The sequence below is a fragment of the Colobus angolensis genome, unplaced genomic scaffold (assembly GCF_000951035.1).
Source record: "Colobus angolensis palliatus isolate OR3802 unplaced genomic scaffold, Cang.pa_1.0 Scaffold130, whole genome shotgun sequence".
Taxonomy (NCBI): domain Eukaryota; kingdom Metazoa; phylum Chordata; class Mammalia; order Primates; family Cercopithecidae; genus Colobus; species Colobus angolensis.
Genome location: NW_012114253.1, coordinates 2,031,566 through 2,047,774, shown reverse-complemented (window position 1 = coordinate 2,047,774; position 16,209 = coordinate 2,031,566). Strand labels below are relative to the sequence as shown.

General features: G+C 48.5%; 1 protein-coding gene across 2 annotated transcripts in view; it reads left to right on the top strand.

Moving 5' to 3' along the window:
- VWA5B1 (von Willebrand factor A domain containing 5B1) overlaps positions 1 to 16,209 on the top strand; it is a 63,173-nt gene that overhangs the window by 42,640 nt on the left and 4,324 nt on the right. For both annotated transcript variants that reach the window (XM_011933991.1, XM_011933992.1), the window contains exons 13-19: positions 2,137 to 2,320; positions 3,472 to 3,662; positions 8,057 to 8,234; positions 8,704 to 9,018; positions 11,087 to 11,224; positions 13,865 to 13,978; positions 15,790 to 15,864. In XM_011933991.1, the coding sequence (XP_011789381.1) occupies positions 2,137 to 2,320; positions 3,472 to 3,662; positions 8,057 to 8,234; positions 8,704 to 9,018; positions 11,087 to 11,224; positions 13,865 to 13,978; positions 15,790 to 15,864 (1,195 nt within the window). The remainder of the gene's footprint in view (positions 1 to 2,136; positions 2,321 to 3,471; positions 3,663 to 8,056; positions 8,235 to 8,703; positions 9,019 to 11,086; positions 11,225 to 13,864; positions 13,979 to 15,789; positions 15,865 to 16,209) is intronic.

The window sequence follows — 16,209 nt, the reverse complement described above, 5'->3', positions numbered from 1 at the left end:
CAGGTTTTTTAATGTTATGAAATGTTTTCAGAATTGTGATCAGGGTAATGGTTAATGTATTGTGGAGAATGGAGTGTTCAGCCACAGGGAGAAAATGCTAAACAAAATGCTGGCCAAGTCCTTGCATAGTCCAGACCTTCCTGGGAGGTCTAGAAGACACCAGTTCATCAACAGACCCTCCCACAAGAAGGGCCTGGACACAGTCATCAAATCCATTCTCCTTTGCTTACTCAATACTGGCAATATTTGCCCTGCTACTGGTAGGGATAAAGAGGACCTTCACATATTGTTGGTGTAAATATAACTCCACAGCCCTCCTGGAAAGCAACCTAGAAATAACTAATAAAATGAGAGAGAGGCCGGGCATGGTGGCTCGTGCCTGTAATTCCAGCACTTTGGGAAGCCAAAGCAGGTGGATCACCTGAGGTCAGGAGTTCGAAACCAGCCTGGCCAATATGGTGAAACCCTGTCTCTACTAAAAATACAAAAATTAGCCGGGTGCAGCACCAGGCACCTGTAACCCCAGCTACTCGGGAGGCTGAGGCATGAGAATCACTTGAACCCAGGAGGCGGAGGTTGCCGTGAGCCAAGATTGCGCCACTGCACTCCAGCCTGGGGGATAGGACGAGACACTGTCTCCAAGAAAAAAAAATTAGAGATATATAAACCTTTCAACACAGAAATCCTACTCCTAGGAGTCTATCCCATAAAAATAAAAGTGATGTAATAGATTTATTTCCAAGGATTTACTGTAGTATTTTTTATGGTGACAAAAATAAATGGCCACAAACTGAATGCTTAACAATAAGGCATGGTAAAATATTGTGCAGTCAAATGCTAAAAAGAATGGTTGAAGCCAGGCACAATGGCTCACGCCTGTAATCCCAGCACTTTGGGAGCTGGGATTACCAAGGAAGGAGCCTGGCTTGAGGCCAGGAGTTCAAGACTAGCCTGGGCAACCTAGTGAGACCACTTCTCTACAAAATATAAAAATTAAAAAATTAGCCAGACGTAGTGACATATGCTTGTAGTCCCAACTACTCTGGAAGCTGAGGCAGGAGGATTGCTCGAGCCCAAGAGTTGGAGGCTGCAGTGAGCTGATTGTGTCACTGCACTCCAGCCTACATGCAGTGTGGAGACCCTATCTCTAAACAAACAAACAAAATAATAGTTGAAATGCAAAATTTCCAAAATGTTTTAAGTGCAAAATTCAAGATATTGATAAGTGTGAGCAGTATGGCAAAGTTTTTATAATACAAAAAATGACCCCCAAAGGCTGATGTGTTATTTATATATAGAGGTGACCCTTGAACAATGTGGAGGTTAGGGATACCGGCCCCCCATGCAGTCAAAATTTCACATATGACATTTGACTCTCTAAAAACTTAAATACTAATAGCCTACTGTTGACTGGAGGCTTTACTGATAACATAAACGGTCAATTAACACATATTTTGTGGGTTATATGTATTATATTCTGTGTTCTTACAAAAAAAAGTATGCTAGAGAAAATAAAATGTCTTTGAGAAAATCAAAAGGAAGAGAAAATACATTTACTATTCATTAAGCGGAAGTAGATCGTCATAAAGGTCTTCATCATCATCGTCTTGACTTTGAGTGGCGGAGGTGGAGGGTTTGGTCTTGCTGTCTCAGAGGTGACAGAAGGGAAGAAGTGGAGGAGGTGGAAGGAGAGGCAAGAGAAGCCGATGCTCAGTGTAACTTTTATTGAAAAAAATCCACATATAAATGGACCCACGCCGTTAAAACTTGTGTTGATCAAGGGTGAACTGTATGTTTATATCAGGGAGAATGGAATGGAAGGAACAGATGGTTTATTTTGTTAATTTCGGTTACCTATTTGGAGACAGGAGTGGCATTTAGAATTACATTTAAAAAATTTAATGAAGTCAATGATTAAAAACATAAACAACCCAAGTGTTTTGAAAGATAATTCCATTCACCGTCTCTTGAACAGAAGTTTGTCTCAATTCCCTAAGCAAACACAAAGCTTTCTTATTGAGCTGTTTCTTCAGAAATGAAAACCCCACCACCGCTGCTCACACCCCTTGCTCCCCGCAGAAGTCCTTCCTGACACCTAGCCTCACTCCTAGCCCTCTTTTCTGTTCCTCCCTCCAGGACAAGAGGCGTCGGTACAGCATGCTGCACTCTCAGGAGTCTAGCAGCTCCGTCTTCTACCACTCTCAGGATGACGGACCCGGACAGGAAGGTGGAGACTGTGCCAAGAACTCGGGAGCACCCTTCCTCCTAGGGCAGGCCAAAGATGCCCGGCTAGGCAGCAGAAACTCCACCACCAAGCACGGTCGGTCTGCGGTTCTAATGATTGCTACCTTACGTTGAGCGTTTACTATGTGCTAAGCACTTGGTAAAAACCACCTCATTGAATAGTTAGCAGCTGCAGAGGTCGGTACTGTTATACCCAGTTTACAGATGAGGAAATTGAGACTTGGAGAATTTGAGCAACTTGGCTAAGCTCATAGAGCAATAGCTAGAGTACAGACAAAGAGTCTGGATCTCTCTGACTCCAAAGCCTCATTATGGTGTTAGTTTCCATTCAAAGGGTACTTACTGATTCCCTACTAAGGTTAGGGGCTGAGAGCAACGTGGGAAGCAAAGACGACTCAGACATGTCCCCTGCCCTTCCGGAGCTTTCCATGTAGTGAGAGATACATCTGGCACTAACTCTGAAAGAAAGCAGAGTGACAGGGTGCCAGGGACCCCTAGAAAATTTAGCAAGCTATAGGAATCCCAGGAGAAATGAGCACATCTGCTAGAGGATATCAACAAAGACTTCACAGGCGGACTGCTTCTTAGAGGTGGGAAGGGAGAGGACGTTCCAGGCAGAAACTGCCTGAGCAGCAATGTGGAGAGTGTGACACTTAGAAAGCACACACACAATTGGCTTCTGATGTAGTGTGCTTGACCCACTTTGTACCTTTTTTTTTTTTTTCTGAGGCAGCGTCTCGCTCTGTCACCCAGGCTGGAGTGCAGTGGCACGATCTTGGTTCACTACAACCTCCACCTTCTGGATTCAAGCAGTTCTCATGCCTCAGCCTCCCGAATAGCTGAGACTACAGGCACACACCATCACACCTGGCTAATTTTTGTATTTTTTGTAGAGACAGGCTTTTGCCATGTTGCCCAGGCTGGTCTGGAACTCCTGGCCTCAGGTGATCTGCCCACCTCGGCTTCCCACAGAGCTGGGATTACAGGTGTGAGCCACCACACCCAGCCACTTTGTACCTTTTAAAAGAAGCAGCAGGGAGAGCAGCTGGGAAGCTAGACTAGGGCCAGATCCGGAGAGGCTCTGGATGCCAGGGGAGGCACCTGCACATATTTCAGTAAGCAAGAGGTGGAGAACGTGAGATGCTTCCAAACAGGAAAAGGGGACGCAAGCCCCACTCTTTCCCTGCCGTCCCACTCTGATGGTTCCCCATCACTATCCCTGTCCAGATCCGAACGTCTCCCAGCGACGGAGGGCATATAGCACCAACCAGATCACCAATCACAAGCCCTACCCAAGGGCTACCATGGCGAGTGACCCCATGCCAGCTGCCAAGAGATACCCACTGCGGAAAGCCAGGCTGCAGGACCTCACCAACCAGACCAGCCTGGATGTCCAGTGGTGGCAGATTGATTTGCAGGTACCCAAGCAGGACAGGTTAGGGAGGAGCTGGGGAAGGCGACAGGCAGGGGAGAGCTGTGTCCCCTGCTTCAACCATGGGACAGGGCCATCCACAACTTACACTGTCAAGTGAGTCCCTCCCTCTTTACTTTCCTAGGCCTTTATCTGCCTTACCTCCGAGCACACATTTCAAATCAGGACACCTACCAGTCAATAAGCTCACTCATTCCCTGCACACACACACTGCCCAGTTGGCAAGGAACATTTGCATGTTGTCTTTCATTTGACTTTATAGCACCTCTAGGGAAGGAGAGAGTTTAGGGGCCCACCTTGGCCCAGTACAGATGTGGATATTGAGAGCCAGAGAGGTAGGGCATCTATCCAGGGTCACACAGTCAGTCAGAGGATTACAACCTGTCTGACCTTTGAAGGACCCCCTGCCTTCAAAGCCTTTTATTCCCCCTCTATTAGACTGCACCTTCTACAAATTCCAGGGCATATACATTTACCCAGGGCAGAGAGGATTTTTTGTTTATTTGTTTGATTGTTTGTCTGTTGAGACAGAGTCGCACTCTGTTGCCCAGGCTGGAGTGCAGTAGTGCCATGTCTACTCATTGCAACTTCCACCTCCTGGATTCAAGCAATTCTCATGCCTCAGCCTCCCAAGTAGCTGGGATTACAGGCATGTGCCACCACACCTGGCAATTTTTTTTTTTCTTTTGTGAAATGGAGTTTCGCTCTTGTTGCCCAGGCTGGAGTGCAATGGCACAATCTCGGCTCACTGCAACATCTGCCTCCAGGGTTCAAGCGATTCTCCTGCCTCAGCCTCCTGAGTAACTGAGATTACAGGCACGTACTGCCGTGCCCAGCTAATTTTTGTATTTTTAGTAGAGACGGGGTTTCACCATGTTGGCCAGGCTGATCTCGAACTCCTGGCCTCAGGTGATCCACCTGCCTCGGCCTCCCAAAGTTCTGGGATTACAGGTGTGGGCCACCTGTGCACTTTTGTGGCAATTCTGTGGCAATTCTGGGGGCAATTCTGTGCACTGTAGAATGTTTGGCAGCATCCCTTGGCCTCTGCTCATTAGAGGCCAGGAACAGCACCATCCCCAATTGTGACATCCAAAAATGTGTGCGGACACTGCCAAATGTTCCCTGGGGAGCTAAATCACCTGGTTGAGCACCATTGTCCTAAACCAAATTGTGGTTTAATCCATTTATTAAGAATGGGCTTGGCCGGGCGCAGTGCCTCATGCCTGTAACCTCAGCACTTTAGTGGGCCAAGGCAGGCAGATCGCTTGAGCCCAGGAGTTACAGACCAGCCTGGGCAACATGGCAAAATCCTGTCTCTACAAAAAATACAAATATTAGCCAGGCATGGTGGCACATGCCTATAATTCCAGCTACTCGGGAGGCTGAGGGAGGAGGATCACTTGAGCCCAGGAGGCAGAGGTTGCAGTGAGCTGGGATGATGCCATTGCACTCCAGCCTGGGAGACAGAGAGAGATCCCATCTCAAACAAAACAAAAAACAAACAAACAAAGAATGGGCTTTATGTAGATTTATCCTTGTAAGGCTGTGGTTCCATAAAAGCAGCCTTTTCACTTTCCCTATATGCCCCCTCCCACTTCCAACCACCATCCCCATCCCTCCCTACCTCCCCTTACACATAAGCCCACTCTCTAAGGGTAGGGACACTGCCATCTTATCCCTGGAGGCCCTTCTCCGTGCTTATTGAGGGACCACTTGATGCAATCAGAAGGCAACTGGCCTTGTAGTCTGTCTGACTCTGCTCCTCAAACATGTCACTCAACTCTCTGAGCCCCAGCTGCCTCATCTACAAAATGGGGAGAATAGCTTAGAATAGCTTAGGCACATGATTGAGCTGCCATCCATCAAAAGACATTTACTGAGAGCCAACTCTAAGTGGAGGACTCTTCCAGGCATTGGCTGATAAAAGATGCAGTGCCCAGTCCAGCACCTGGCACACAGCAGGCATCCTCTGCTGGCAGCTTTATTTGGTGAGAGCTCTGAACAGGCTGGTTCCCCTTTACTTCTTTCCTGCACGCTCCCTAGCTCTTCAGACCTATCTCAGCTCATCTCTCTCACTCCCTCCTGCCTGGCTTCTTCCCCAACCCGATTCTCCCTTATGCATGCACATACAACACACTTATATGTGCGCGCGCGCACACACACACACTCCATGCACCCTCTAGATGGATGTAGGGCTGGATCTTAGACTCATCTGTTGCCATGGAAATCTTACCAGCTTCAGTTGCTCTCTGTGACCCAGTGTGGTGTTGATGGCTGGGGAAATCCTAGTGTTTGATTGGGCAAGGAGTGGAGGGTAGGGATCCCCTGGGACTTAGCAGCCCTGGCTGGGGTCTTCCAGGGAGTTACCAGTCCCCTCCTTCTCCCACATCCTTGTACCATTCCTAGGACCTCTGGCTTAGAAAGACAGAAAGGCAGCCCCTATTTAATGGGGAGGCACAGTCCCCCTCCTAATAAATACTTGATAGGGATGGAAAACCCCCCATGGCTAACTGTTAGCCCAAAAAAGTGTTACACCTGATAAGTGCCTTTTCGTCCTCATCCCCTCCCCCCTACCAGGGGATGTATATGGTCCCAGAGGCTTGAAATCCATTTCTAATTAATTTCATATTCTTCAATTACAAAAGTAATACAGTGTTTGCAATAAAAACCCTCAATTACAAAAGTAATACATACTCAATGTTTGCAATAAAAACCCTCAAACAATTCAGTCAGGTATAAAGTACAAATAAAAGGCCCCCTGCCCTATTCCCAGACCCACTTGGTTTTGAGTGTTTCCTTCTAGAAATATTAATACTACACACACAAACACATACATACACAGTACATGCATGTATTTTAATAATCACATGTGCAAACTGCTCTCCAACTTACTTTTCTAATGTCTCTTCAATTCACTTTTTAAATAAATAACAGTGCACTGTATTTATTTAAAAGTGAATTTAATTACCCTTTTTGGTGAACAGTTCTATGAGATTTGACAAACGTATATGGTCACGTAATCATCGCCACAGTGAGGATACAGGACAATCACAATTTACTTTTTTAAAGTAAGTTTTGTCTTGGACATCTTTTCACTTTGGCATGAAGAAAGCTACTTCTTTATTTTCAATGTTGTGTGGCATTCCATTGCATGGAATATACCAGAACTTATTTGCCAACCCCGACTGACGCCAACCCCGACTGATTTTGGTAGTTTCCAGATTTTTATATTTACAAGCAATACTGCAACAAATATACAGTACTCGCACATCGATATTTGTACTCTGGTGTATTTCCACAAGATTGAGTTCCTGAAAGAGGAATTGCCAGATCAAAGGGGCTTATGCATTTTAATTGATAGCACATTGCTAGATTGTTCTCCCACAACTGTGCACCCATTTACATCAGCACTGACAGTCCATGAGAGACCCTGTCTTTCCATTGACCGCAGGGGTGCCATCAAACATTTGAATATTTGCCAAACTGCAAGATGGAAAAAAATTATAAACTTTTGTTATAAATGGCCTGCAAATGCCTTTAACACATTATTCTATTAAGTTTGTATTTTACCCCCAGTGATTTATAAAAGCTTCTTGAAAATGATCTTTGTCAAGACTATTGCAAATGTATTCCTCCATTTATCCCTTGCCTTTTGATGTCTGTTTGTACCAGCACAAGAATAGATAGATTAAATCAACAAAACAGAACAGAAAGTCCATAAATAAAACCAAATGTGCATGAAAGCTTTGTTGCGATAGAGGTGGGAAACGGATTAAGCTGCAGGGATTCAAATGGAAAAACTGCATGCAATAAATTGTGAGATTCTTACCATTTGGAAAATCAAGAAAAATCTGATTCCTTTCTCCTTACTCCAAAATAAATTTCATGTAAATCAAAGATTTAAACACACAAACAAACAAAAATGAAATCCCAAAAATTCTAGAATATTTTTTGAGTGAGAAAGACCTTTTAAGTATGACATATGGGAAGACATAAGGAAAAAAGGTTGATAATTTTAGCCATACACACAAAAAAGTTTAAACTTCGTGGCAAAAAAAAAAAAAAAAGTGGGTTTAGAATTATCCATGGTGTATTATTTTCCATGGCTTTCCATGGTTTGGAGTTTCTCCATGGTTTCGGATTATTATTGTTGATGTTTCTCATGGATAATGGAGACTGGGTCATGCATCCCTGAGTACTGGAGGGGCAATGCCCAGGAGGAGCTGCTGTGCCCCAGGAAAGAGCTGGTGGGGTGGGGGTGGGGAGCAGAAGGAAGGAGAGTCCAGCCACCAGGAGCTCTTCCTCCTCCTCCTCCGCCTCCTCCTCCTCCTCTTCCTCCTCCTCCTCCTCCTCTTTCTCTTTCTTCTCTTCCATCCCTAGCCCTTGCTGAACAGTGGTCAGGACCTGGACCAGGGCCCCAAACTCCGTGGCCCAGGGGCCCGAAGGCCCTCTCTGCTGCCCCAAGGCTGCCAGCCCTTCCTGCCCTGGGGCCAGGAGACCCAGGCCTGGAGCCCCGTGAGAGAGCGGACTTCTGACAGCCAAAGTCCCGGAGATCTAGGTAAGTGACCACAGGATCCAGGACCTGACTGGGGACAGGGAGGAATCCTTGACTGTGGTTCAACTTCAGATGACAGGCCCAGAGGGCAGATGCCTGGGTCTGTCCCCTTGGGGTCTGCTGCGGCTCACCTTTTTCTGAGGACCTCACCAATCCCACGCTTCCCAGTCACCCTGGTTCTTGGGTGACCTGTGAGGCTGCAGCTCCATTCTCTGTGCCCCTGTCCCACCCCATCCTATCTGGCCCCCTTAGGCACTAGCTTCCTGGGAGGCGGATCTGTCCTCCCTTGGGGACAAGCCCATGCCCCCGCAGCTGTCCTAGGAAAGCAGTTGGAGTTGTCTGTTCCCTGGGGAGATGGAGGGAGTTGTACTTGCTTAGAAGTGTCTGCTCCCTGGGGAGGGACGTTGCCCCCTGGGAGTTAGCCGTCTGTCCCCCATGTCAGCGCTTGGCCCACTTGTCCCTTTGCCCGCAGAGCCGTCCCACCACTCCCCTGCCTTCGAGACAGAGGCATCCTCGGACTGGGAGGCCCCAGCCGAGTCCCAGGAGCGAGCCAGTCCCAGCAGGCCCGCCACCCCTGGCCGGGTGCTGGGCAAGGCCCTGGTCAAAGGCCTGCGCGACAGCCAACGCCTGCAGTGGGAGGTGAGCTTCGAGCTGCAGCCCCCAGGACCGGAGCGGCGCGGCGCGCGGGATGCCGACCTATGGAGCGAGACCTTCCACCACCTGGCGGCCCGCGCCATCATCCGCGACTTCGAGCAGCTGGCGGAGCGCGGGGGCGAGATCGAGCAGGGTGAGCGCCGCGGACCTGCGCCCCTCCGGCGGACGGCCTCCGGAGGACCGCCCCCCTCCACACCCGCGCCCCCTTTCCCACCTGCCCCCGGTGATCCAGCCCCGCGTGGTCCGCCCACCTCCTTCCCGGGTCCTGCCCCACCCCCTCCTCACAGCCCCGCCCAGTTCCCCGCCCACTCTCCCTATGACCCGCCCACCTCCTTCCCCGCTCCATGCCCCACTCTCGCCCCATCCCCTCATTACAGCCGTGCCTAGTGCCCCGCACAACCCCCCATGGCCCGCCCACGCCGCTACTCCCCGCCATAGCCAGTCCCCACCCCCACAGTCAGCACACCTCCTTCCCTGACCCGGCCCCCACCCTGTGCCTGTCCACTTCCCCCAGGACCCGCCCTGCTCTCTCCCGTCGGCCTCCAGGACCCGCCCCCTCCTCACAGCCCCGCCCACTGCCCGCCCACCCAGGCTCCGGCCTCCAGGCTCCGCCGCCTCCCCATTCTGCTCAGTGCCTGGGCTCATTCCCTACCCCCGCTCCAGGATCAGCCCTTCATCTCTGGCTTCAACCCCCTTCATCTGCCCACAGCCCCGCCACGGCTCACTGTTCCCCCACTCCACCTCACACCGCAGCCTGCAGGTGCCTCCCCTCACTCCCAATCGCCCGTCCCCTCATACCCGCTCACCCACCCACACACGCACAGCCCAGGGCCCCATTCCATTCCCTCCAAGATCCACCCTCTTCCCCCTGCCTCCGAGTAAGTTGCCTTCTCCCCCAGGACTGGGTTCTTCCACCCCATCCAGTGATCCGTCCTCTTCTCTCCCCGCCTCATTCCTCTCTCCTATGGGCGCCCCATTTCCCAGTGATCCCCTGCAGCAGCCCCAGTAGGGCTCCAGAGACAGAACGATGGCGACAGCTCACAACTTCCTCCAAGTCCCGCAGTCCAGTCCGGGGGCTCCACGCACTCATTCATCATGCCTTTATTTACTGTGCATCGGCTGGGGGCCAGGCTCCCATTGGGCCGGGTAAACGCAGTTGAACAGCCCAGTGAAAAAGCAATCTCCATCCCTTCCTTATCCATGAGTGCTTGACAAACTAGCAGGGAAGCCAGCATTAATCACATCATTACACAAATAATTAATTGAGTGCATTTGTCCTAAGTGCTATTAAGAAAAAAGACAGGGATCCAAGAGATTGTATAACAGGGACGGTGGGGGAGCTAATTTAGTCCAGGAATTGGGGCAGACTTTACTGAGAAAGGGACTGGTGGGATCTTGATGGAACACACTTGGAGAATAGAAATATAAATAGAGAATGGTTATATCATTTCTTTGTTATGAGTTTATGCTTTATTTCTATAATAATATTATTTTGTTTATATTTTACTTGTATTTTTGTATTGTACATGTTACTTTTTTTCTTCCCATGAGTTCCTCACCTTACAGTTTACGGAGAAGCACTTCTCTACCCTTCCTCTCTTTGGCTCCTCACACAGCCTTCTGGAGGCTGCAAGTCACGGAGACTGCTCACCTCTTCAAAGGAAAACGACTGGGCTTTGGGGTCAGGCCATCCTGATCTCAGATCCATTCCTAACTTGCTGTGTGACCTGAAACTCACCACTCTCCTCTGATTTGCAATGTCCTCAGCAGTTAAATGGGTCAGATCAGTGGTCCCCACCCACCAGCCAGGGGACCTGTTAAGTTTTACGGCAACGTTCCCATTAGACATCTGCAAAATTAAAGTACAAAATGCAGACAACATAGCGGGTTGGGTGTTTTTAAAAATAAAACTACAGTTATTTAAAGGAAGTAGCTGTCTTTTATTCTGAGACAATGTCTTACATTTTTACATTAAAATATCCTTTATTTTATGAAATGATGACGTGAAATGATGGTGTTTTTTTTAAAAAATGTCCTTAGTTAGCAAGTTGGCAAGTCCTTGATTTTAAAGGCTTATTTAATCCCAAAGATGGGGACCACTGGTAGAGCCCCCCCTTTAGTTTCCAGCTAAAGGTATGTGAGGGAAGTGTGAGGGAAGACTTTCTGAGTCTGAACAGTGACCCCAGTTTCTCCCTCCACAGGGTCCAACCGCCGCTACCAGGCAAGCGCCTTGCACACCAGCAAGGCCTGCAATGTCATTAGCAAATACACAGCCTTCGTGCCTGTGGACGTGAGCAAGAGCCGGTACCTGCCCACCGTGGTGGAGTACCCCAACTGTGGTAAGGCAGGCAAGTGGCGGGGGCCCTCCTGGGGGCCAAGCAGCCCCTGTGGACTGGGGAAGGGAGCTGAGATACAAAGGACCACAGACCAGCAGTGAGGGGTGTGAGACAGGGCCTAGAAGCAGAAAGGCCCCCAGTGGATGATTTGGCTACCAGGGGGGTGGGAGCCCCTGGGGCCTCATCCCACTGCTCTGCAGAGGCTGTGAAATCACCCTAGTCCTTTTTCTCCACCAAATGAAAATGATTTTATTGTGTTTCTTCAAATGGGACAATATGTGCTCATTATAGAAAATTCTAAACTATAGAAAGATATAAAATATAAAAAATAACTGAGACCAACAGTCATCCAGGAGTGTATATTAGTCACCTGCTTGGTGTGACCATCCTTCCAGACTTCTCTCTGTGGATATCAACATGTAGAGAAATCAAAAGACAGATCATTTTACATGAATTGGATTATCCTAATATGTGCTATATATTTTACAAAATATGGGCGTGGAAAGTGTCACTCCATGAAATGAATCTATATCATTTTAATAGCATATTCCCCTGCAGGTAGATGTCATCCTCAGAATAGCCAATTAGTGTTCCAAAGCACTTTGTATATATTTTCAATCCTTTAATCCTCAAAACAGTTCCACAAAGTAGACACTATTATTATCCCCATTTTATAGATGGAAAACAGAGGCAGAAGGAGCTAAGTTACTTTCCTGAGGTCACACAGCCATGATGGGCTGGAGCCAGGCTTTACATTTATTGTACTGGCTCTGGATTATGCATTTTCTTCCACTCCTTTCTACTGCCTCTGAAAATTTATTGCAACCTTTTAAAACCTGTTTAGACCTTTCATTTATTCCCCATTTGGTTATTGTAAATTATACTGCAAAGAACATCTTTGTGCATCTGTCTGGTTATTGCCTCATTGTTAATTAATTCTTAGAAGTAGGACTGCAATGTCAAGGGGATGCCTGTTTAAAACTGTGATGTATGTTACCAAACTGCCCCCTTACCGTCCCACAGGTTATTCAAATGTCCATCCTCTCCAACACTGAATATTGTTTATCTTTCTAAACTCTGCCAGTCTGATAGGTGAGAAGAGAATCTCTCTTTTGTCATTTTTTTAATTGTGAGATGCTTTTCATGTTTATGAACTATTGGTGCTTTTTTTGTTTCAAATTACATTTTCCTGTCCTTTATGGTCACCCCTCCCCTGCTTTGTATTAGCAGACTTCCAGAAAAAATTGTGTTTGGAAATAAAATATGCCCTTCCTAATTCCACCTGTCCCCCTTTTCTTATCTGTGGTATCAAAATGATCAACCCTCCTCAACTGCTGTCATTTCAGGCAGTGGAGTGGCCATTCAATCAGGCTGTTGCCTTATTCATGTTGCGAGGATGACCATCCCTCCCACCCATCTCTGACCAACCTGCTAGCATCTGTAGCCACAGCCTGGGAAGTTATGGACCTGGCCCATATCTTAACCAAAGTCCCAAAGCCCCCTAAGATCTGGATCAGCACTTCCCCAAGTGTGTTTCAAGAAACTAGACCTAGGTAATTTCATGTCCTATGAATAGCCATCCAGCATAAAAATAGAAAATACCAGATTAGGAAATACATTTAAGAACCGCTGGATTAGCTAAAGTTCAAACGCTTTCTTTACTGCAGAACTTCTCAGAGCCTTTAGTATGTTAATATACATCAAGAGGCTCAGAGATGGGCTATGGAATGCAGCTTCTCCAAAACTTGTTTCCCAACACAACTCCAATTTTTAAGGAAAAACTTACAGACTAGTGTTCTCGGAGAGTGGGGTTCCCTAAAGCATACTTCAGGATGCTGTAATGTCTTTCTTCTTCTTCTTCTTCTTTTTTTTCTTTGAGAGAGTCTTGCTCTGTTGCTCAGGTTAGAGTGCAGTGGCACAATCACAGCTCACTGCAATCTCTAACTTTTGGGCTCAAGTGATCCTCCCACCTCAGCCTTCCAAGTAGCTGGGACTACAGGCAGGCACTACCACATTCAGCTAATTTTTTTGTTTTGTTTTGTTTTGTAGAGATAGGGTCTCGCTATGTTACCCAGGCTAGTCTCGAAGTCCTGAGCTCAAGTGATCCTCCCATCTCAGCCTCCTGAAGTGCTAACATTACAGACATGAACCACCCTCCCCAGCCCAGGGTGCTGTAACTTCATCTCTTTTCCATCCACCCCCTCTTAGTAACGCCCTGGGATTTCAGGGGCCTGCGCTGTGGGAGGAGTACTTGGGACATGGATCTCTGAGACAGTAAACAGAGAGAAGAACAGAGTGTTCCTGAGAAAACTGGCCTTTTAACTTCCTGGAAAGCATTGTGGCTTCTTGAACATTCTCTCAGCAATAGTATCTAGCCAGCAAGCTAGATATTATCCCTGTTTTCCAGATAAGGAGACCATGGCTTAGTGGGGTCTGCACCCATCCAACTGGAAAGAGATGGGGCTGGGCCTCAAACCCGGGTCTTTCTGACTCTAAAGCTTATGGTCTTACCTTGTACTTCGCCTTCCTGCCTTTGGATAATTGAAAGATTGAAGCCAGAATCATTCCTGCCAGCCCTGGGGGAGAGGCAAAGGATTGGCACATTTGCACTCAACCACCCGCTTCCCCTTGTCTTCCGTGAAGGAGCTGCCCTGCGTATGCTCAGTTCTCGAGCTCTGGCCCAGCAGTGGAGGGGCACCTCTTCTGGCTTCGGACGGCCGCAGACCATGCTTGGAGAAGACTCGGCAGCAGGAGATGGTAAATTTCAGGCCCTAAGTAAGAGCCACCTTGGGCACTTTCGGAAGCCTGGGCCCCTGAGGTTACTGTGTTCTCATGTCTGAGGCCCTAGGACCTCTCTCTGAGTCTGCACTGTGGGCTTAGGCAGGCCCAAGGCAAAGCCAGGCATCCCAGGCTCTCTGAGGCCTAAGAGGTACAGAGAGGCTCGGTATGGCCTGAGCACACCACCACTGACACAGCTCTCTTTTTACCAGGGAGCGGCACCACCTCCCCTTCTGAGCTCTGCTGACCCTGGTGCTGTTCCCTGCCTCCAGCCTCTGAGTCCTCCCAGGCACCAACTGCCAGGAAACCTAATAAACAAGGGAAAAAGCAAAGAGCGAAGAGGCAGTCCCATCTGTTTGGGTCCCACCATCTGTTTCTTTCAGGATTCCCAACAGCCTCCTTTGAGCCTTCACCTGGTTTCACTGTGCCTGAAGCTTGGCTCCTTGAAGAGCCAGGTTTTGACCTTTTTGTGACCTTGCACTAGTTCCCAGGATGGCTTTAACCCTCTGTGTCCTGCATGGATGTGTGTCTTTCTGTCTTTCTAAAGACAGCCTAACTGCTGCACTCGTCCTAACCCCTTTCTGGGTACCCTCACATGCACAGTGAGGATCTCCTGCCTTTTGCTGTGCAGGAGGAAGACATCAGAGGTCTTCCTCCTGCACATAAGCCACTAGCCCAGCCACCCAGCCCATAAGGATTTTTTATTCCAGGTCCTAGAAAGTGCTCACAGACACTGATGGGTTTTAAAACAAAAACAAAAACAGAACCCAGTGTGAGGGGGTGGAAGCACAGAGGAGCTCTTCAGAATCAAAGTGTTCTTTCAATTTTTGGTCCCGTTGGCCTCTAAAACCCAGGAGAACCAGCTCCACCCCTGAGCCAAGCTGAGCATCCAGGCTTCAGGAAATTGCTGGTCTATACCTTCCTTTCTCCGAAGCTTAGCTTTTTTGGGTGGCCCATGGCTTCTGTCAAAATCACGAATCCTTTATTGATTGATTGATTGATTGATTGATGGAGTCTCACTCTGTCTCCCAGGCTGGAGTACACTGGCGCGATCTCGGCTCACTGCAACCTCCACCTCCTGGGTTCAAGTGATTCTCCTGCCTCAGCCTCCCGAGTAGCTGAGACTACAGGCACCCACCACCATGCCTGGCTAATTTTATATTTTTAGTAGAGTTGGGGTTTCACCATGTTGGCCAGGCTGGTCGCAAACTCCTGACCTCAAATAGTTCACCACCTCGGCCTCCCAAAATGCTGGGATCACAAGCATAAGCCACTATGCCTGGTTACAAATCCCTTCCTTGAAATTGTTCTCTGATTCATACCCACATTCCTGACTTCTTTTTTCCTTTTTTTTCCCTTTGGTTTTTTGTTTGTTTTTTGTTTTTTGGTTTTTTTTTTTTTTTGGAGGCAGGGTCTGTCGTCCAGGGCTTTACTAAGCACTTAGCAATGGACTAGGCACTATCTGTGTGTTATCTTTACCACACTGGGAGATAGATAATACTATCCCCAATTTGCAATCAGAATTTATAAAGTAATTTTACCAAGTCCCCACAGCTGGTCGGTGGTGGTGGTGGCGGGGGTCAGGATTTGAACCTAGGCCTTTCTAACCTTATGGTGGGGCAACGGTTATATCTGTGAAAGATGAAGGCCCATGCGAGCAGAGTTGGAAACCCTAGCCTTACTCGCCAACCCACCTGCAGACACCATGAATTAGACCATCACTCTCCTGGGGGGATGGGAGGCGAGGAAGGGAGGGGAGAAGTCCAGCCTCACTGGTTCCTCTGTCCTAGACATGGAGGCAAGTCCCACTGCTCCCTTCAGCGAGGCCATGTCCCCCGGCCGCGAGAAGCACGGTGCTTCTGAAGGTGAGTGGGCAGGTGGCCCTGCCTCTCCATCAAGGTGGTGACAGGGATTAGTCCTGGGGTCAGGAGAGTGTCTTAGCACCAACAAAGTCCTCAGGGCTTCATGGAGTCCTCAAAGCAGCCCTCTGCACTGGGAATAGGATTATCCCCAATTGAAAGATAAGGAACAGGTGCAAAGAGGTGAAGTGACTTGCCCAAGGTCACAGAGCACACTGGTGACAGAGCTGGGCTTGGATCAGGCCTCCCAGTTCCCTGCTGAGGGACCATTTTGCCACTCCGCTCTGCCTAGAGTCCTCTAGCAACGTGCCAAGGAGGTCAACTCAGTGTCCCCATTTGGGAATGAGCAGA